Source organism: Panthera pardus, unplaced genomic scaffold, assembly GCF_024362965.1.
Source record: "Panthera pardus isolate Hobbes unplaced genomic scaffold, ASM2436296v1 HiC_scaffold_23, whole genome shotgun sequence".
Classification (NCBI taxonomy): Eukaryota; Metazoa; Chordata; class Mammalia; order Carnivora; family Felidae; genus Panthera; species Panthera pardus.
Window position 1 is genome coordinate 1,282,219 of NW_026526799.1, and position 22,613 is coordinate 1,304,831.

The following is a 22,613-nucleotide window of genomic DNA, read 5'->3' on the forward strand; positions in this document are numbered from 1 at the left end:
GCTCACTCTCTCTCTGTCTCTCTCGAAAATAAACAAACATTACAAAATAAAAGAAATTAAGTATTGCGCAATTTACAGACAACAGACTGTTTCAGTCTCTCCTCTTTCACTAGCGCGTGTCTGCTAAAACGCGTAAGGTAGTATCTGGAAGGGAATCTGTTACTTATTTCCAAGCGTATCAACCAGTGTTTGGGGTGGGGGCTCCCAGAGATGAGAGAGGGCCCTTCAACGGGCCGGCGGCGGGGAGGGAGAAAGACCACGAGGTGCGTGGAGGGCACACGCAGGGCCAAGAGCGCAGACCTCGCGACCCACACGTGGAGGGGTCCAGGAAGGCCGTGAAACCACAGCAACAGAGACCGCGTTCTAGAAGAATCCGACCCGGGGACGACGCTGAAGGGGCAGAATCTCGGCAGCAGATCGGGACCAGCGTATAAGGCAGCAAGGGCACAAGACAGGGAGCCCGCATGCCAGTTCCTCTGTCAGGAGGGGCTTACTGGAGTTTATCCTGTGCTGGGGACTGCGGCGAACCCCACATGCCACAGAGAACCCGCCCGCGAGGAGCTCATCGGCTCACGAGGAAGCAAGCGTGCAAACGCGTGATCTGATTAAAATGCAGCGTAACTAAAAAAATAAAAAATAAATAAAATAAAATAAAATGCAGCGTAACTGAATTCGTGATCTCTGCGGGAAACACGGAGAACGGGGCCAGGAACCGAGTTGTGCAACAGGCCGTCCACACCTAGACCCGCCCACGCTCATCACTGTCCTGGCTGCGCGTGCACTGTTCTTACTGACGTCTGCTGGGCGGACTAGAGCCGGACAGAGGTGACCTTCTAGTTAAATGACACACGCTTCTAGAGAACAGGCAGCCGTCGGAGACAGACGCCGGGGCTCCAACGTGTCTCCAGTTCCCCAAGGCTAAGAACCGTCTCTGCTCAAATCTAGCGGCCGCTCCTCCCACACCGGGGCTGCCCCTCACCACGCCCCTTATCGTGCTGGCTCGTCCCCGGGTTTGAGGCCTGTCCTCAGTGTCTGAGTCTGCCCTGAAGGGAGCCACCTGCAGCCTCGGGGTGCTCCCTTCCCAATACCCTCTGCACGATGACCCCTGCCCATTCCCGGTCACCAGGGCCACCCTTCCCAGGCGGGAGACCCTTTCCCAAATCTCACCAATCTCACGTTTTAAAGTATTTTTACTTTTGTGCATAAAACACAAGTCATATGCTATTGTCCAAAGAATATGGATCCATGTTTTAAGTGAAACCTTTCTGGATGTTTAATTAACTCATTCAAAAAAGTCCTCAAACACGGACTATACGTGCAGGTATCCGCTAAGTATGAGTGACGGTATCACCCTCCCCTCTGGAGCCGTCTGAAGGGACACACATGTCAACATGACAAGGAGGACAGTGACCAGGGGGTTTACACAAGTGCAGGAGGTGCTAACTCCATCCGGGGCCTGGGGGAAGGCCTCACGGGAGAGGGGGTCTTGGGGGGGGAAGGCCTCATGGGAGAGGGGGTCTTGGGGGGGGGGAAGGCCTCACGGGAGAAAGGGCCTGGCGGGAGGGGAAGGCCTCACGGGACAAAGGGCCTGGCGGGAGGGGAAGGCCTCACGGGAGAGGGGGCCTGGGGGGGTGGGGAGACCTCACGGGAGACGGGGCCTGGGGGGGGGAGGCCTCACGGAGAGGGGGCCTGGGGGGTGGGGAGACCTCACGGGAGACGGGGCCTGGTGGGGGGAGGCCTCACGGAGAGGGGGCCTGGGGGGTCCTGAATGATAGGCAGGAGTTCCGGGTTGGACAAAAGAAGAAAGGCCAGAGGAGAGAGCACACTCACCAGGTGTAAGGGGCAGGAGAGGCCCGTGTTGCTCGGGGACGCGCACAGACGTTTGTGCCGGCCGGCCGGGGGCTTCGCAGGGAGAAGCCACCTGGCCGTTACCCCGTGGGCCCCAAACAGCCACCGAAAGGCTCCAAGCAGGGCCACCTCCCGATCACATCCGTGTTCTGTGAGGTCACGTGGACCGTGGTTAGAGACATAAAGTGGAGTGCTAAGAGCCCGGACAGAAGGGACGACGGGACAACGGAGGGGAGGGGACGGCTACACGCTCCACAGGACCCCGCACGTGCTGGGCGCCGGGTGTGAGAGCGGCGTCTAGGAAGCCGCCCAAATCTTCCCTCGCTGTTTTGCCATCTGCCAGCTCCCAGCCCGCAGCAAACTTCATTTCCAAAGCAGACACAGCAAGCAAACACACAATTTCTGACTGACAGGATATCAGATCTTAGACTCGGAAGGGACCGACACACGGCACAGCAGAGACGGAACTAAAGTATTTAAATCATAAAAGGTCTCGGTCCACGAACCATCAAAAGCCACAAAGTGTCAGACGTAAAATCTCAGGGTGAGCAAATGCAGTCATGATGAAGTGCTAGAATATTCTTGGGAACTCTGTACGCAGAGCAAACCCCAACAAAGCAATTAGCAGCTGCCTAGTCTCCTGCGCCCGCCCACCAAAGACTGACCAGTCCAGACAGGGCTCGCTGAAACCGGGTGTGGGCTGGGGGAGGGGGGGTCTACCTTCCGGGCGCCCCGAGCCGGACACAGGTCCTCACACACATCTAGCCTAAGCTGCAGAGCGGAAAGATCAGCCCGCCACGGCGACGGCAGGAAGTTACGCGGGAGGAACATCACGCGTGACAGCCTCCACTTTAAGTAACGTGCCACTATTGGTTTTGGAAGATGCTTTAATGTGAGGCGTTTGCAATTCCACTAGAAACAACGCAGTCCATATTCACCATCAGTGGGCAAAACGCACGCTACCTCGTGACGAGGGGAAACACGTATTCTGCTTTTCTCCGGGCCGCAGGCATCGGGATCTACGTGGAGTCTTCGTGAAGGACTTCATCCACCCTCACGTCGTGTTCGTCCACGGGGACCCGGAGGCACATCTGTTCTCGGAACGCCAAGGCCACGGTGTAGGGCTTCGAGTCCCGCTGCTGCAGACAGCGCGTCAGGTAGGAGTCGTAGTAGCCCTTGCCCCGCCCCAGCCGGTTGCCATGCTTGTCAAACCCGAGACCCGGCACAAAGATGAGATCAAGTCCCCCTGTGGAAGAGACGAACACACAGAAGAGCGTTAACGGTTTCCGAAAGCGACGGACCACTCGCGGATCTGGTTCCTGCTTTCGGATGGCGTCTAGCCTCTCTCCGATTTCTAAATTTTATTTATTTTTTTTTATGTTTATTTCTGAGACAGAGAGACAGAGCGTGAGCGGGGGAGGGGCAGAGAGAGGGGGAGACACAGAATCGGAAGCAGGCTCCAGGCTCCGAGCCATCAGCCCAGAGCCCGACGCGGGCTCGAACTCACGGACCGCGAGATCGTGACCTGAGCTGAAGTCAGTCGCTCAACCGACTGAGCCACCCAGGCACCCCCCTCTCTCCGATTTCTAAAGAAATATATGAGCACTCTAGGAAACCCAACAAGCACAGGGTCAAAGAAGGAAATAAAAATTACTCGGCAATTGAGTTAAGTCCGTCAATCATCCCTCCGACGCCCTTCTGTGTGTACCTTCAACAACATGGGTTTGAACTGTGGAAAGTCCACTGTTACGTGGCTTTTCCCAATATGGTCCTGTACTGCAGATGTATTTTCTCGTCCTTACAGTTTCTTTTTTTTAATGTTTATTTTTGAGAGAGAGAGAGAGAGAGCACAAGCAGGGTGGGGGCAGAGAGGAAGACACAGAATCCGAAGCAGGCTCCAGGCTCTGAGCTGTCAGCACAGAGCACGATGCGGGGCTCGAACCCACGAACGATGAGATCATGACCTGAGCTGAAGTCGGACACTTAGCCGACTGAGCCGCCCAGGAGCCCCACTTCCTTACGGTTTCTTAATTATGACTTAATGACTTCCTTATGACTTTCTCTTCTCTGGCTTATTTTACTGTACGGAAACAGTACATAATGCACACAGAACATGCGATAACTGTGTCATCACAAGGCTTCTGGTCAACAGCATGCTGTGAGAAGGTAGGTTTTGGAAGAGTCAAAAGTTGTATGTGTTTTCAACTGTGTGTAGAGGTCAGCGCCCCTAACCCTCGAGTAGTTCAAGGGTCAACTGTAAGTACAAAAATGCAGATTCCCAGACCCCATCCACACCTAAAGAGAATTCCATGGATGGGGCCTAAGAACTTTTTTCCTTTCTTCTTCTAAGTGTCCGTACGATCCTAGGTGCCTCCCAGGCTAGGGGGCCCATGTCCCAGGAGGGGCAAGAGAGGGTCAGAAAAAAGCCAGAAAGGACAGAGCTGCTCCCCAGGGCAGTGGGCAGGAAGAGGGCCACGCCACCTGCAAATTTCATTGCCCTCCCACCGGAGAGGCAAGGCCTGCCTGGTCGTCCGGTTTCCCCGGATTCACGTGACCGAAGGCTCTGGCCTACCAGGGGTGCTCCAAAGGTATGAAATGGGTCCCCGTAACGGCCCTCTGGCTGGAACCTTCCCAGGGACCACAGGGATCAGAGCCGGCCACGGCGTCATCAAGACCGAGCAGGCTGGGGCTCAGGCTGGAAGGCGGGGTCCTCGAGGCTGTAAAGACCCGGCCACGGGGGAAGGTGTGAGGGGGTCTCATGAAGAAGGCGGCGAGGACCATGAGGTGGAGAATCTCCAAGGGCTCGCAAGGCCCACGGAAGGGTCCCCGCGGCCTCGTCCAGGGAGACTGACGGATCCGTGCTGCTCCAGAGCCACCCCACGCGTCCAACTCAGGGGCGTGCCCGGGGACCCTCCCGTACTGGTCCTCGGCCTCCGGAAGGGCATCCAGGGCTTGCCTTGACCCCTTCTGCAGCACTGCTGCCGGGAACACACCAGGGTTGGAAGCCACGAACCGTCTGAACAGGGTGTCGGGAGCAGGGACGTCCAGACGGCAGCCGGCCCGGCCCCCACGGCCAACAGCCGCTCTGCCCCCTGCGGAGCCACGAGGTGCACTTGGCTTCTCTCTGGCTCCCAGCCCACACCCGCCGGGCCACACCCGCCGAACTCTAGCAGGGCCCGGCTCCGAGGACGGCCGTGTCCTTCTGTCCCTCCGCACAAACCTGCTGGTCTGTTCCCATCCAAACTCGCGGAGAGGCCCCGGTCACTGACCGTTACCTTTCTCCTGTTGTGCACTTACACTTGGCTCCCTCCGTGTCCCTTCTTGTTGCCAGACCACCCTCGGGCTGCAAGCTGCGCTCTGTCGTCTATACTTAGGACACACGCACACTCGTCCTTTCCGGGCTTCCTGCCTCTGTCACAACGACTCGGCTCTGCCAGGTGCCACGAGAGCGGCCACGGAGGACGCGAACCCGGGCGGGCGTGGCTGTGCTCCCGTAACGTTCTACCCGCAGAGACAGGCGGTGGGCCGGGTCTGGCGGCAGGCTGCGGGGTGCTGCCGCGTCGTAGGGCACGAGCAAAGATATTCAGGAGGAAGGGAGCGGAGCGCTGGCAGGAAGGGCGAGGGGGGGCCGGGAAAACGTCTATCAGATTGGGCGCAGGAGGAAATCGCTGGGGCGAGGGCGCGCTCAGCGGGGAGTGAGGACAGACACTGAGCTGCAGGACCTCCGTCGACAAAGAAGCGGAACCAGGCCCTGAAGGAAAACGCCGGAGGGGGACTCGGCCGGTGCCAGTACCTGCTCTCAGCCCCGAACGCACGAAGCCAGCACCGAGGATTCAGGCCACCTTCACAAAATGTCGTTCTGAGCTCTGGCCAAGGGGGCAGCAGCTAAGCCCCACCCCCCTCGGGCACCCTGACCTCAGACCGCCGTCCCGGGCTGCTCAGAGCATCCTGTCGGCCCACCCAGCTCCCTCTGCCCCAACCCTGCTGCAGGTGCTGAGCGTCCGAACAAGCTGTGCAGATCGAACTCCAGCCTCATGGGCGTCTATCTCCCCCCCCCTTCCTGCGGGTCCGGGACTGCGGATCCACCCCTAGGGCCCCCACGCGGCTGGCAGGGCGCTCGCCTCCACCTGTCGCTCTGTGGGTGCCGATTCCCCCGCACGTCCAGCCGGGCGCCCGCCGCCTGGCCCCGCTGGCCCCGTCCTCACTCGTCTCTCTCAGAGACCTTTAGTCCACCACAGTGACTTAAAGACAACGCCCAAACTCCCTGACCAGGTGGGTACCCCCGCCTTCACCATCACCCCCCCCCCCCCACCGCTCCCACGGCCGCAAGGCCTCCCGCCTGCAGGGGCCACCTGTCTTTGTATCTACCTGTCTGGTCCCCACATCATCACGTCAACGAGCCTCAGCTAGACGCCACGCAGCCCTCCCTGCACGTGAGATTTGGTGCGACCAGCTCTTGTCCTACACGGTGACACGGCCCCGGTCCGTTAAGGAGGAAGGGTCCGGGGCACCCGGGTGGCTCAGTCGCTTGACCCTCTGACTTCGGCTCAGGTCACGATCTCACGGTTCGTGGGTTCGGGCCCCGCGTAGGACTCACTCCCGTGAGCACGGAGTCCACTTTGGATCTTTTGTTCCCCCCTCTGCTCCTCCCCCGCTCGTGCCCTCGCAAGAATAAGTAAAACATTAAAAATTTTAAAAGATTGATAATAATAAAAAAAGAGGAAGAGGAATCCTTTCCCCACCTTCTGGGAACTGTTTTCTCCTTTCCCCAGAGGGATACTAGTTCGGTTCTGTTTACCGGGAAAGAAAGAACAGTAACAGGTAGAGACCCAGCGGAGGGCTTGCTGTCCAGGTGGATGGTGACTCAGCACACACCGTTCCTGCTGCTAAAGGTTCGAGTGGGGTCCGGCAAAGGGACGGAGGGACATGGGAAAGGCACGTGTCGAGGGGCCGAGCGTGCAGTCTGCCGGACAGGGTGCCCGGGCCGTGTCCCGGCACCGGTACCCGGCAGCGACGAAGCATCACTCAGAGCCACCCTGACCTGCCGTCGAAGACAGATGGGCATATGCGAACGTAGAGTCCCCCAGCTGTCATAACCAGCTGCCGCATGCACCCCCCCGAGGCCCCGCAGCCAATCACGGAGACACGCGCACTGGCATCCGACACGCTTCTGGAACACGAGGCGGCTGGGACCGTCAGACACAGTCAAGACAGCGCACACAGCACAGCTCTCAGAAATCAGTCCCATACCCCCTGGGCTCACGTCGGGGTTGCCTCAGAAACCACAGACGGGGGCACGGCCGCTTGACTCCCTCGTCATGGTAGGAGCGTAGAGCAGGGGAATAAACCATTTTCGTGATCACAGGCGTCACAAATACTCAACTTGCGATTACATTTAAAAGTTGGGTTTTTTGAACATTTCTTTCCCTGCAATTCCGTACCACTCTGAAAGAGTATTTGACTGAATCAGCTAAGGCAAAAAGCCATTTCTTTAATTCCACTGCAAATGCACCTTCATTGCTTCTGCTGTGTTTGGTCACAATGGGTTTCGGCCATTTGGGAATCCCCTTGTAGAGGCAAACGTGTAAAACACAGAATCAAAAGATGTAAAAATCATCTTCGAAAGACACAAACTGTCGTGTGACTGGTCGTTTCTGTGTTGTTCCTCTAAGATCCTTTCTTTGAACACAGGACCTGACTGACGTTTGTGTCAAAACACAGGGACTACAAGTGTCGTGACAGTACCAGGTACAGAAGGAAGCCACGTGCAGGGTTGTGCCCAGGCATGACCGGTCACCACTAGTCCGCTAACTAGGCATTCACGTCGTAAGACAGTCTCGGCAAGCCTTATATTTACACCTAGGTGTTTCTGAGTTCAAGGCTTTCAACTAGCCCTGTGAAATGCACTCTGTGTTGAAATGGAGAAAGTAGGGATGGCAGGAATTTAGACCCTTCCAGAAAAGGCTAGAGATGCAGGAATAGTATATGGGGACTTAGCTGCTGGGAGCCTCAGCAATGGCGTCCTCCACCCACCCAATCCGGAGAGCCCCCCTCCCTCCCCCCACCCAACCTGGAGAGCCCCCCTCCCCGCGCCCCCAACCCAGAGAGCCCCCTTCCTCCCCACCCACCCAACCCGGAGAGCCTCCCTCCCCACCCCCCCCAAACCCAGAGAGCCCCCTTCTTCCCCACCCACCCAACCCGGAGAGCCTCCCTCCCCCCACCCCCACCACCAAACCCAGAGAGCCCCCCTCCCCGCCCCCCCAACCCAGAGAGCCCCCTTCCTCCCCACCCACCCAATCAGAGAGCCTCCCTCCCTCCCCCACCCAACCTGGAGAGTCCCCCTCCCCGCCCCCCCCAACCTGGAGAATCCCCCTCCCCGCCTCCCCTACCTGGAGAGCCTCCCTCCCCACCCCCCCAAACCCAGAGAGCCCCCTTCTTCCCCACCCACCCAACCCGGAGAGCCTCCCTCCCCCCACCCCCACCACCAAACCCTGAGAGCCCCCCTCCCCACCCCCCCAAACCCAGAGAGCCCCCTTCTTCCCCACCCACCCAACCCGGAGAGCCTCCCTCCCCCCACCCCCACCACCAAACCCTGAGAGCCCCCCTCCCCGCCCCCCCAAAGCAGAGAGCCCCCTTCCTCCCCACCCCCCCAACCCGGAGAGCCCCCCTCCCCACCCACCCAACCTGGAGAGCCTCCCTCCCCTCACCCCCCACCACCCAACCCAGAGAGCCCCCCTCCCCGCCCCCCAACCCAGAGAGCCCCCTTCCTCCCCACCCACCCAATCCAGAGAGCCTCCCTCCCTCTCCCACCCAACATGGAGAGCCCCCCTCCCCACCCACCCCCAACCTGGAGAGTCCCCCTCCCCGCCCCCCCTAACCCGGAGAGTCCCCTCCCCGCCCCCCCTAACCTGGAGAGTCCCCCTCCCTGCCCCCAACCTGGAGAGTCCCCCTCCCCACCCCCCCAACCTGGAGAGTCCCCCTCCCCGCCCCCCCAACCTGGAGAGTCCCCCTCCCCGCCCCCCCCAACCCGGAGAGCCCCCTTCCTCCCCACCCACACAACCCGGAGAGCCCCACTCCCCACCCCCCCCAACCCAGAGAGCCCCCTTCCTCCCCACCTAACCAACCCAGAGAGCCTCTCTCCCCCCACCCCCACCACCAAACCCGGAAAGCCCTCCTCCCCGCCCCCCCAACCCAGAGAGCCCCCCTCTGCCCACCCAACCCAGAGAGCCTAGGAAACACTGAGCACAACTGGACAGAAGTCAGGCTACGATGTGCCGTAAAGACCAATCGCCCTCCTTCCCAGGATGCCGGTAAACCCCTATTAGGGTTATGTCAGGAAGGATCCAAAGAAGCCGGCAACAGAGATTGGCTCTGGAGAAAGAAACCAGCCACGGGAGGCCTTGGATGAGAAGGACGCTTCACGCTTTCGCCCCATCCTTTTGCACGGTTGGACCTTTTCACCACGTTCGTATATAACCCCAATTTTTATCAGAACCCTTTTAAAACATCCACTTGCTCGGACCAGAGCCTTGGAGGTGGGGTGACACGGCAGCGGAGTGTGCTTCTAGAGAGGACACTTGCGTGTGAATCCCCGGACTACCAGTCACTAGCCGAGAAAAATGCCCAGCCACTTGTCTTCTACAAGTCAGTTTCTTCTCCCTAAGATGGAAACACTACCGTCTGCAGTAAGAGTCACAGAAGAGAGAAACGTCCGGATGAAGAAACTAGCACGTGCCCGATAAGTGCTACCTTCGTTAAACTCTGGGTGTGCGTAACACCTCTTCTCTTCATTCTGACTCTGGAAGTCGTTTCTTTTCAAGTAACCCAGACAACTGCAACACGAACCCACATGCTGAGCCGCTCGCTACGCGGATCTCCTTTAGGCCAAACCACCTGCAACTGAGACTCTCTACAGCCACCTGCTGTCCCAGCTGGGAATGGGCCCACCAGAGACACCCGCAGGGGGCGGTCCTGAGCGCAGCGGCGGGCCGGCCGCCTCTCTAGTACACACACAGTCCCTGAGACGGGGGTCGCAGAAAGGAGTTCCCCTGTTCCCCGTGGCCTTCCCCTTCACAAAGGATCCTTGGAGGAGAGTCTGTTGACAAACGAAGGAAAACGGAAGTCCCTTCTGCCACCTAGAAACCACGTGTGTGCCAGACCCTGTGCTACGGCACTTCACCGGCACGACCTCACTGAACGTCCCCAGCGGTCCCGAGAGGGAGACACTATCATCCCCTTTCTCCAACGGGAAAACCAAGGCTCAACAAGACCACGTAGCCCGCCCGGAGTCACAGAGCTGGTAGCGCAAGAGCTGGGACGTGAACTCTGACTTCCTGGCTCTTACTACAGGTGCAAGCTCGTTGCTTCCTGCCTGGGCAGTGAGCCTGCTACCTGCCTGCCTTACGGTTGGGGGGGCCAGTCAGGTGGACACAACACTGCATCGGTCGGGTGAGGGCCACAGGGAGGGGCAGGCAGCACACGGAACCGGACACACGAAAGAGAGCAGTAGAGACGGGTGGCCCCCCAGAGTGGTGCTGCCCGGGAAGCCTTGGCCACCTCCAGGCCCGGAGGTCAAGGGATGGGAGTGGGAGGGGCAGGAGTGTAGGCCCCAAAGAGCTGCAGTTGGAGGGGCCACCTGACCGGAGCGCGGCTCTCGGCAGTCGACGCACTGCGGCCAGGGGCAGGAGGGAGGACACGCCCCACTCACTCTCCGCCACCCTGGTCCCCGCGGTGCTGTCCCCTGGCTGCAGAACCGGAGACCAGGACAAGGACTTGTCGTCCATACAGGCGGAACTCCCCAGGCACCAAGCAAGTGGACGTGACAGACAGCGGGTGGGTCCCGAGGTGCCGAGCAAAGGGACCCGGCAAAGGTTTGCCCACAGCTGTGACTGGCGGTTCCCTCCAGATTTGGGAGTTGGGTTTATTTCCTTATATTTATACAAGGAAATATACATACAATTTTCCTTTAGAATATGTATACATGTTTTCCTTTAGAAATATATAATTTTCCTTTAGAAAAAGAAATACCTTTATGAATGCTCAGAAAAATTTTGAGTCTTCTTTCAAAGATGTACTTTAGACACGTTAGCTATTTCCTTAGGTATACTTTTTATTATATCGTGAAGCTATCTAGCATGGTATGTAGGGAAAAACTCCCAAACTTATTAAATTATTAAAAGTCAGTAGGAAGTGACTATTTGATCACAAATGTAAAAAATTACATTTTTAAAATCATCACCACCATCCCCATGAACAACCACCGCAAGTGTCTCCTATATGAGAGCCAGCCCCCAAGGTGCGAAGGCCAAAACACGCAGAAGCGACGCCCGGCCACCTGGCTATGGGGTGGGTGAAGCACAGCCTGGGGGTCAAATCTGGCCACTGCCTGTTGTGTAAATAAAGTTTTATGGAACACAGTCACGCTGTGCGTTCACGTTACAGCAGCAGCATTGAATCGTTACAACAGGTATCGTGGGGCACACACAGCCCCCAAATGTTAACTATCTGGCCCTTTACGGGAAAAGTTTGCTACATCCAGCTTTGTGACATCTCCCAGTTTAAAAAGGAAAATGATAAACAAATAAAACTATGCTTCAGCTTATCCTATCTTGGTAGATATCGACCAAAGTAAACGCTGCTGGAAAAAAAGAATTAAACAGCTTTATTGTCGATACGCAACGATGCTTGGCAGAAAATAGGACCAGCGGCAACAGCTTTATCCAAGTGTCATTTTCTAAATGTGACATTTACTCTGGCTCTGATCTTGGGATACTTACACTGCTGTTGACAACCAGCCGGACCTTAAAACGTCCTAGAAAACTGAGAAGATGTTACAGAACTTCATATGGTTTTCTGCTAACTTTAGGCAACCTCTGGTCGCCCGATTTTCCTCCTCCATCTGTAAAGTGAGCGGATAGAGCTCTTCAGTTTCTCAGATCTGTTTACAACCAAAGCTCAGTGATTCTGAGGATGCTGAGGACAATTCCTCGTATATGTGTCTGGTACAATCAATAAATAAATGAAGCCAGTCACAGAAAAACAAACACTGCATGATTCCATTTACACGAAGTATCTAAAGTAGTCAAATTCAGGGGCGCCCGGGTGGCTCGGTCGGTTGAGCGGCCAGCTCTCGATTTCGGCCCAGCTCACGATCCCAGGGTGATGGGATCGAGCCCCACGACAGGCTCTGTGCTGCCAGTGCGGAGCCTGCCTGGGAATCTCTCTCCCTCTCCCTGCCTGTCCCCTACTTGTGCTTTCTCTCAAAGTAAATGAACATTTTCTAAAAACTAAAGAAGTCACATTCGGAGACAGAAAGCAGATGACGGCCATGGTCGCCAGGGCTGGGGCAGCGGGCAGGGTGAGCTGTTTAAGGGGCACCCTTTCAGTTTTGCCAGAGGAAAAGTTTCGGGTGTCTGTCTTACAACACTACGTGTACCTCGCATGACTGAGCCAGACACCTGAAGACAGCTGAGATGGCAGAGTGTGTGCGTTTTTGCCACGACGGGAAAACCGAGTAAGAACGTGGGTGCCGGGCCGCGTCGGGGGACTGTGGCAGGAGGCCCAGGGTCGTGAGAGGCTGGGCTCAGGAACAGCAAAGAATGAGTTCTTCAGATACAGAAATGTCTGGGTGTTCCTGGAGCCATTTCTATTGTCCTCGCTTTTTAGGGGCTGAGAGCTCAGTCGTCATTCTAAATAATTACAGCTCTGCATGACCCCCGAGCCGTAAGAGCTCGTTAGCAAGATGGAAACTTCTCCCTGGCTTCCGCCGTTTGTTTTACCAAGACGTCAGGCAAGCACTTCAGGGTCCCGCAAACTTTGCGGTGCAGTGCATTTAACTAAAATAAAGTTGCGGGGACACCATATTTCTTCCGCTGGCCGTCTTCCTGTGCCCGCAGAGGGCCTGCCTGCCTCCTGGCTGACACCAGCCTGCGCCACGCGGAGCAAGCCTGACAGAAAGTAACCCGTGACTTCCAAATAACAGTGTTTACAGTTATCTGGTGTTTACGGAACGTCCTTTCCTGGTGGCTTCCGAGTGCGTTTCTCACTCCAGATGCCCCTGTCATCTGCTCTGATATGTCTTCTTCTAGCGCAGGAGAAACGCTCCCGAAGCCCCGAATGTTCCCCCAAACCTGCCAGGGCAGCGTGGCAGGAAGGACAGCAAGGATTCCGAAGACGGCAGGTCTCGAGATCCGGTGCAACCAAGTGAATCGGTGACACTTGGGAACAGCTCGCCGTGAGGACAGCCTCTCTGCGGGGCCCAGAGGACCCAGGACAGCACCCTGGACAGCTACAGGTCCGCCCAATAAATCGTGTGAACACAAGTAACTGTACTAGGGTGACCTAGTGACAAGGTAGGAAGGAAAGTGGGGAACGAAGGATGCTGGGGTCCACAGAGGAGGGGGCGCGCCCGGGGAAACCTCACCGAGGGGGTGGCCTGCGGTACCGGCCGGGGGAGGGAGAGGAGGAGGCTGAGGGTCAGGGTGGAGAGGCAGGAGCGAGAACAAGCAGAGGCACAGAGCTGGAAGAGCACGAGCGTGTGCGGGGCCGGGGACTGGCTCCCCGCGAAAGGGCCCACCCGGGGAACAGGAGCAAGGTGGCCGAAGGAGGCACACAGAGCACGCTAGAGGGGCCTCCGGCGCCAGGGCAAGAACTCCTCCGAATTCTGCAGGTTGAGCCAGGGAGCCCCGTGCTCAGCCTCCAAGGGGGAAGTGAAGGAAAGAGCAGGGCTCCACGCATGCAGGCTGTGGGACAAGGAGATGGGGCCACGCGTGAGGAAGTCACAGAACAAGTGGACGGCATCTTCGGGATCGCGGGAAAAAACGGAAACAGGCCTTTTTCTGCCATTTTAAAAAGCTCTCCGGAGAATATTCCTCGGTAAGCGATTTCATTGCTCGTAAGGTTTGTCACAAAACCGCCGGCTCTTCCCGCACTCCGCCAACACGGCTGAGCGCTGCTGAGAGCGCCAGGCCTCCGGGCTGCCCCCCGGGCTCCGGACACCAGGGGCGGGTCCCCACTCACCCGAACACGCTGAACAGCACCCTTCCGCTCCACCGAAACACAGCCTCGATATGTTGGGGCGACACCTTCTCCTCCTCCGTGACTTTGGGGACTGACGCTCACCGTCATGTCAGTCTCACCCCACGGGACCGTGTGACCTTGGACGGGTCGCCCCCCACCCGGGCCAGCTCCCAGACGGAAGGGCTGACGTGGATGATCTCCAATATCCCTTCCGGCTCGACAATCCCCAGTGTTGCGGGAATAAGGATGTGTAAATGCGGGATCCCACAGCTAAAACCGCCACCTCGGACCAACGCTGACACCTGCTGGAGATCGGGGAAACCACTCGGCACATCTCAACCTCTAAAATCTGGGAGCCTTTAAAAATGGGTGATGGGCATTGAGGAGGGCACCTGCTGGGATGAGCGCTGGGTGTCGTACGTAAGTGATGAATCAGGGGAATCTACCCCCAAAACCAAGACTACACCGTATACACCGTATGTTAGCTAACTTGACAGTAAATTAAAAAAAAAAAGAAAAGTCTTGGACACCTCACCTTGAAAACATGTTATCGATGCAAGTATCTTTTGAAATTAAGTTTTCTAAGATTTGATTTTCTAGAACTTAAGAAAATGTTGACAAAAATAACTTAAAAAAATGTTTAACGTTGATTTATATTTGAGAGAAAGAGACAGAGACAGAGACAGAATCCGAAGCAGGTTCCAGGCTCTGAGCTGTCAGCATAGAGCCCAATGCAGGGGCTTGAACCCACGAATCATGAGATCATGAGCTGAGCTGCAGTCAGACGCTCAACCAACTGAGCCACCCAGGAGCCCCAACAAAAATAACTTTAAAATTACTTCAGAGACTTCCAGTTCCATGTGGAAATCTGAGCCACGTTCCTATGCTTTGCTATATAATAAAAATAACCAGCTTGAAAACATAATGGAAAGATCCTATTCACAATAACAACAAATATCAATTGATTAGGAATACACTCAACAAGCAATGTGCAGAACCAACGTGACTCAAATCAAAAACATCTACAAAGGAATACGGAATAAAAGCCTTGAACAACTGAGGACGTGGCCATATTCCTGAAGACGGCTGAATGTTGTAAATAAATTTATTTCCCACAGGGGCGCCTGGGGAGCTCAGTCGGTTGAGCGTTCGACTTCGGCTCAGGTCATGATCTCACGGTTCGTGGGTTCGAGCCCCACATCGGGCTCTGTGCTGACAGCTCGGAGCCCGGAGCCTACTTCGGACTCTGTGACTCCCTCTCTCTGCCTGTCCCCCGCTCACGCTCTGTCTCTCTCAAATGTAAATAATAAACATCCAAAAAAAATTTTTTTCAATATACAGCTTGTTACATAATTTGACATTTTCCACAGTAAATGCACGTTAACCACTGTAATTCTTTTTTTTTTTTTTTAACGTTTATTTATTTTTGAGACAGAGAGACAGAGCATGAACGGGGGAGGGTCAGAGAGAGGGAGACACAGAATCCGAAGCAGGCTCCAGGCTCTGAGCTGTGAGCACAGAGCCCGACGCGGGCTCGAACTCACAGACCGCAAGATCATGACCTGAGCCGAAGTCGGCCGCTTAACCAACTGAGCCACCCAGGCGCCCCTAACCACTGTAATTCTTTAAAGGAGGAAAAAGGAAATTAAAACAGAACTGAGGAACTCCTCTTTCGATAACTTCTTCAAAATGAAACCAGAAACACGGACAAGCCAACACTGTTACTTCCAAGGCTGGGAATTCAAGCAGCACAAATGCATTTCTCCCGAGACCATCAACCAACTTTTCCGACGTATGAGTGGGGTTTCGGTTTCCTGCGCCAGCACGCTCGTCTTGAGAAACTCACTGTCTCTCCCCCGACACAACCTCACGGCGAACTTCGTACGACTCACGCTTACAGACGGCTCTGCTCCGCCTTCCGGAACGCACGAAAGAGCACCCTCCACCCTGGGCCCCCAGGGCGCTGTGGGCACACCACCGTGGCGGGCGCTGTCGCCGGGCCTGGGGCCACCATGCTACATGCGAGGGTCATCACCGCCGTCGACGAGCACCTGCTATGTGCCAGGCAGTGGAAAAGCCTTACACAAACTCTCTTCGGCCTTCTCGGCATTTCAGTGAGCCGGGCAGCATGATCCATCCTCAGGTGAGGGGCCGAGACTCAGAGAGAGGGCGAGGGCTGCGCGCACCCACGAGCCAGTCTGCGACAGAACCGGTCCCCAGAGGCCAACGCTCCCGTCACGACCTCCCCATTCCCTCCTCCACGCGGCTCCGTCATCAACAGACCGCGTCTCTTCCTTGCCAGGACACCACCCGTTGTACACAACAGGCGCTCATGAGTGCGTGTGCATTCATTATTGTATCCATCCATCCATCTGGGGAAAGGAAAAAACGCTCGTCCGTGATGGTGGGGGGTGTGCGAGGTGGCCTAGCCTTTTTTGAAACCAGTGTGGAGACTCTACTGCTAGTAAGTGACCCCACGGAGGCATTCGTGTAAGCTGAAATATATCTGGGTTTTCCTCATGCTGTTGTAGTATTTTTAAAAATGGGGTGGGCGCCTGGATGGCTCAGTCGGTTGAGCGTCTAGCTCTCGATTGAGGCTCAGGTCATGATCCCAGGGTCATGGGATCAAGCCCCATGTCAAGGTCTGCACTGAGCGTGGAGCCTGCTTGAGATTCGTTCCCTCCCTCCCCTCCCCACCCTCTCTCTCCGCCCCTCTCTCTCCCTCTCTCTCCCTCTCTCTCTCCCTCTCTCTCTCTCTGTCCTCCCCCCACCCCCCACTCACACTCTCTCTCACTAAAATTAAAAATTAAAAAATTTGAAAAAATGCAAGCAATCTAAATGTCCGTTACCAGAGCATTGGTTAAAAAAATTAGAGCACATCAATGCTACACGGCCATCTGAAACACTAAGGCAGATCACCCTGTGCGGCTATGAAAATAATTCTAAGGTTCATTAACAAGTGAAAAAGCAAAACATAAAACAGAATGTAGAGTATGATCCCATCTGCGTAAGATGTTTAAAAATGAGCACACGCAGACGGAGAAGGGTAGCAGCCATGTTCACGGCACTCACATCTGGGGAATGGGTCAGTTGGACGTAACTTTTCATCGTGTCCCTGACTAAGCCACTGAAGTGGTTTACCCTGAGCACGTAGTTACTTCATGAACGACAGAGGAACCTGGCTCCCTGTTTGGGTTGTCCTTGTGTGTTCGTGAGCACCAGCAGCGTGGGAGCACTGGCAGCAGGGACACACGGGACGGTTAATGGACTGGCCTTGCCTCCCCCGTGGCTGCTCTTTCGTCCAAAGACCACGTCCTCACTGTGAGGACTGGGCTGCTTGTGCGTGGACATGCCTCCTTCCCACCAGCAGAAATCAAATACGTAAAATCATCGCTTCCTTCAGCATGTTTCACTCTCCTTGTTAAACCCACAGAGGGTCCCTGAGACAGGTGTGTCCTGCCCAGGGACAGCTGGTTAAATGTGCGTTTCCTTACGGTTTTATCACGAACTGAAAACCGAGGACACAAAGTTCACGATTACTCCTGGAAGGGGCCGCCGCCACGGCTGGCGGGCGAGGGGCTGGGCAGCTCTCGCTCGTCCATCGTAGGAGCCCTGACCAAAGCCCACCTTCCCCAAAGACAGTCCCTTGCCGTCGCACCCCGCCTTTCTCGCAGCCAAAGCAGAGGCGCAAGGAACTCTGCGGTCCCTTACGTCTAGCACGTTGCCAACACCCACCTCCACGTACTCAGACATCCTGCTGTCTCCCTTAGCTAACCGTTTCCAAATGTACATTTACGACTTCTCTCTACTTTTACACCCTATGCTGATCTAAGAAATCACTTTAAAAACACATGACCCAAAAAAACCCACCTCATCTAGAGAGGGAAGAGCAATCAGTCTGGCCCGTGTACATCAGACACACCGTCCACCGGCCAGCCTCTGTTCACAGCCGCGAGCTCGCCCCACAACCACACTCCGGCCAGTCCCGTCTCCCGACCTCCCGATCTGGGCCTCCCACGAGCTACCTACCAGAGGCCCCAGGACCACCTCCAACGGGGCTCAGCACCTACTCCCCAACTCCTCCCTCCTGCACTCCCTGACTGGGTGAAGAGCACCCACCCTGGTGGCAAAGCCGGGCTGGGCCCCAGTGGCCCTGAGTGGGCAGTCACCGAGGCCTACGGACCACACGCCGTGTGTGTCAGAGCTCATGTGTCCTCTCCATTCTTCAATGACGGTCACTTCTCCTTCCTGTCCTATCACATTCCCAGGGGATGCCGCACCCCCAGTCTCCTTGGTCCTGTCCTCCTCACGGCTGGCAGAACAATCTTCCCAAAACAGAGACTGTCCGTGTCACGCCCCCCACCCCCACCCCCGGCTAAAGTATCTCAGAACTCCCCAGCACCTACAGGATACAGTTCACCTCCGCGTGCAGGATGTGCACGCTTCTTCAGGAAACGGGCCTGCGGCGTCCGACACGGAGTCGGCCACGGCTGAGTACGGCAGGGGCTTCTTGTCCGTCTGAACATCCGCTCTCCTCTGGCGTCCGTCCTGCCCTTCCCCTTGGTGGAGCCAGGACCGCCTTCGCCAGCCCAGGAGCCCCACCGCCTGACCCCTGCATAGCCTCTAACGTTCACGCCACGGCACCTGATGGAAAATGTTGGCCGATCCCTGGTCTAGAATCACGAGCGGGAAAACCAGGGTGACCCAACAATTCAGTCCCCATTCTAGAATCCACTGACATGTACAGAGACAATATCAATAAAATAATAATAATAATAATAATAATAATAATAATAATAAGCATTCTGAAAACACCACACTGAAAAAAAATTAAAGGAATTCTCCATCTGGTGAAGAAATTAATAAAAACATAGAAATCAATAATAAGGAAGGCACAGCTTAAAAGCAGAAGCAGGGAATGACGAATCTGTGCAACTTTAGGGTTGAGTTTAAATGACTGTCCTTGGGGCGCCTGGGTGGTGCAGTCGGTTAAGCGTCCGACTTCAGCCAGGTCACGATCTCACGGTACGTGAGTTCGAGCCCCGCGTCAGGCTCTGGGCTGACGGCTCGGAGCCTGGAGCCTGTTTCCGATTCTGTGTCTCCCTCTCTCTCTGTCCCTCCCCCATTCATGCTCTGTCTCTCTCTGTCCCAAAAATAAATAAACGTTGAAAAAAAAAATTAAAAAAAAAAAAAAATGACTGTCCTTTACTAACGCAGTAAGTAAATAATCAAATGTGAAAAACACATGCCTTAACGAATAGACACACATCTTTGAATTATGACTATTATTGATTTTAAAATCCCAGGTTACGTTGATAAAAACCAGGAAGAATAAGCACGTTCACTTTCTTGTCTTTTACAGGAAGTAAAGTCGATACAGGTGACGTGGACGACGCCAGCGAGAATTTAAGGCTCAAGAATGATTTCACGGTGACAGACGGGAACGCGCAACCACCGGGACCAGAGGCAGAAGGACGCAGAGGAAAGGAAATGGCAAAAACAACCCGTTTTCCCCAAACAGAATACAAGACGGCAGAGGTTCCACCTGTGAGGAGTCTGTCACCTGGGCTCATCCTTTAGTGACAGAAAGTGTTGGGTGGCTCCTTGGACCCCTGTGCCGGGACACAGCGGGTGGCGGGCTAGCCCAGCTGGGCAAGAAGGACGGGACGAGGCCCCTGAGGAAGCTGCCGTCTTATTGGGCTGGGCGTTCACCAGGAGGCAATGAGCGGCGTGTGGGATGACAGTATGTTCTGTCCTGCAGGAGACAGACCGTCGGTTCCAGAACAGCCCCAAGAAGCCCGTCCCCAGCGCACTGGGTGCCCGGATGAAGGCCCCGCCGTTCTTCCCGCGTGTGTACTTGATAAGGTGCCTGAAGAAAAAGCTTCTCAGCCCCAAGACCAGCGTACTTTCAGACACAGCAACTTGACGCAAGCTCTTCCCCGGGAGGGCGGGAGTCCTCCCGGGATCACTCGCTCCGTGAGCAATGGTGCCCACCCGGCAGGTGCCAGGAGAAGAGGGGACGGCCGGGTCGCGGCGCGCTCTGGGCGAATGGGGCGCCCGGAAGGAAAGGGCACCTGGACGGGCGCTGGAGTGGAAAACAGAGCAGGTGACGTGGCCGCGTCATTACCTGCCCACGTGCCCTGGAGGCAGCCACGTGAGGGCCGCAGGGCCAACCGTCCGTGCGGACGTCACCCCAGTCCCACAGGGGCACACATGACATGCAGGAACTCGTCCAGAATCACAGTTGCTTTATTTTTAGTCGTGATAATTTACACGAACGGAGGCCCAGACCCAAGGCAGCCCACTCAGGGCTCCCAACCTGGGTACGGAAGCAACAGCAGACGAGGCAGGGATAACATTCCACCTGGACCTTCACTCCGCAGCCTCCCCAAAGCAGTGCTGGGACGAGATCCACTCCAACGCGATTCCGGCCCAGGACCCGCATTAACCCTTTACTCACAAGCACCAAACAACAATGACACAGCATCTTATAAAACAACTACTTCTGACATACTTCTTTAAGTGCCCCTAGGTACATGCTTCTAATCATTTTTAAAATCCAGCCTTTCTTTACCGGATATAAAATACTGGCCATCCGTGAACTTACATAAGCATTCTCTGGCTTTACAATAACAGCGCTGGCCCCATCGCACGAACCTGTACCCGGAGTCCACTGACCAGCAGCTCGCGACTTAGGAGAAGGTCTGCTCTTCCCGGATCAAGTGCCGGTGTGTGTTCTTTCCACCAAGCAACTCACTGACCCCAGACAGATGTCCTTCGATGCAAATCGGTTCCGACTCTATCTACCTGGAGACAGCGTCAGATGCCACAGGTAAAGGATCCAGGCCCCTACGACTGTCCAAGTCCCAGCTGTCACCTGCACCTCTCACACATGGGCTATACATCGGAGCTTCCCACGGCCCCTTCTTGGGTTTGGTTAATTTCCTAGAGCAGCTCACAGAATTCGGAGAAACATTTTACCTACCAGGTTACTGGCTTACGGACCTCATCAAGATTAAAAGCTTCTGCACAGGAAGGAAACAATCAACAAAACTAAAGGCAACCAATGAAATGGGAGAAGATATTTGCAAATGACATATCGGATAAGTTAGTATCCAACATCTATAAAGAACTTAACAAACTCAACACCCAAAAAAACAAGTAATCCAGTGAGGAAATGGGCAGAAGACATGAATAGACACTTCTCCAAAGAAGACATCCAGACCGCCGACAGACACATGAAAAGATGCTCAACATCACTCATCATCGGGGAAATTCAAATCAAAACCACAAGGAGATACTACCTCACACCTGTCAGAATGGCTAAAATGAACAATTCAGGAAACAGCGGGTGTTGATGAGGATGCAGAGAAAGGGGAACCCTCTTGCACTGTTGGCGGGAATGCACACTGGTGCAGCTGCTCCAGAAAACAGTGTGGAGGTAGAAGGGAGGTACAGGGGAAGGGAAGCAAAAATAAGATAAAAACAGAGAGGGAGGCAAACCACAAGACTCTTAAAGGCAGAGAGCAAACTGAGGGCCGCTGGGGGGGTGTTGGGTGGGGGGATGGGCTGGATGGGGGACGGGCATCAAGGAGGCCACCTGTTGGGATGGGCCCCGGGTGTTGTATGTGAGTGATGAATCACTGGGGTCTATTCCTGAGACCAATACTATACGGTACGTTAACTAACTTGAATTTAAGTTAAAAAACATTTTTTTTAATTTTTAAAAAAGTATGCTGTAACTCAGGAGCAGCCAGACGGAAGAGGTGCAGAGGGCTGGGTGTGGGGATGGGCACAAGACTTTCCTGCCCTCTCCAGGTGCACCGCTCTCCCAAAGCTCCCTCCGTTCACCAACCCAGAAGCTCTCTGCACCCGTCCTCTTGGGTTCTCACGGGAGCTTCAAGACATAGGTGCGATTGAATCACTGGCCACTGGCCTCCCTGGCCTGAAAGTTCCAGCCCTCCAGAGACGCGACTGGTTCCCCGGTGAGCAGCCCCCATCCCTGGGTGCACTGGAACATGATGTCATTAACATACACTGGGGCGGGGCTGAATACTGATGAATACTGAGACACCTTTATCACTCTTACCACTCAGGACACTCCACGGGTTCTAGGAGCTCTGTGCCAGAAACCAGGGCCAAAGAGCAAGTATACGTATTTCTTATCACCAATCACAATTTCACAAAGTCCGTCAGCAATAAAAAAAAAATGTACCCCAAGGAGAATTAACAAAACAGGGAGCATGTGTCAGAAGCCAGGTGAGTGGGAATTAGAGAAGGGGACTGGGTATCGGGGGGCAGCCGGGGGAGGTGTGGAAAGGTAGCTGAGCTCCGGAATCGTAACTGCCACGTCTGGGGACCCCCTCGCGAGGGGCTGCACGAGGCACTTCCTGCACGTCGTCACATCCCCCCTCCCGCAACTGTCGCATGAAAAAAACACGTGCTTTGAGAGGCAGGTAACTTCCCACATGGTCAAGCCTAGATTCCAACTCGGATCAGTCTGCCTCCAGAGGCAGGGAGCGTGAGCACTAGACTAAAAGACACGGCCTTGAAGGAACAAACACGGAAGACGTTCCAGCCCGGAAACACAGCGGACGCGGGTGTCACGGTGACGCGCGCGGCGTGCCTGCGGACGACGGGTCTCCGGCAGCGAGATCAGCGGCACCGACTGACGCCATCTCGCGGAAGCGGCTCCGCGACATCCGTCTGTGGAGGAGAAGACTGGAGCTCAAAGGACGCGAGCCACC

The 22,613-nt window shown here is 55.6% G+C and overlaps 1 protein-coding gene across 3 annotated transcripts in view; it reads right to left on the bottom strand.

Moving 5' to 3' along the window:
• Window positions 1–2,717: 2,717 nt before the first annotated feature.
• Window positions 2,718–22,613, bottom strand: part of MTHFS (methenyltetrahydrofolate synthetase) — a 31,814-nt gene continuing 11,918 nt past the window's right edge. For 2 of the 3 annotated variants that reach the window (XM_019460467.2, XM_019460468.2), the window contains exon 3: window positions 2,718–3,094. In XM_019460467.2, coding sequence (XP_019316012.1) covers window positions 2,868–3,094 — 227 coding nt within the window. In that variant the 3' untranslated portion in view covers window positions 2,718–2,867. The remainder of the gene's footprint in view (window positions 3,095–22,613) is intronic. The other variant, XM_053888604.1, reaches the window with a different exon arrangement.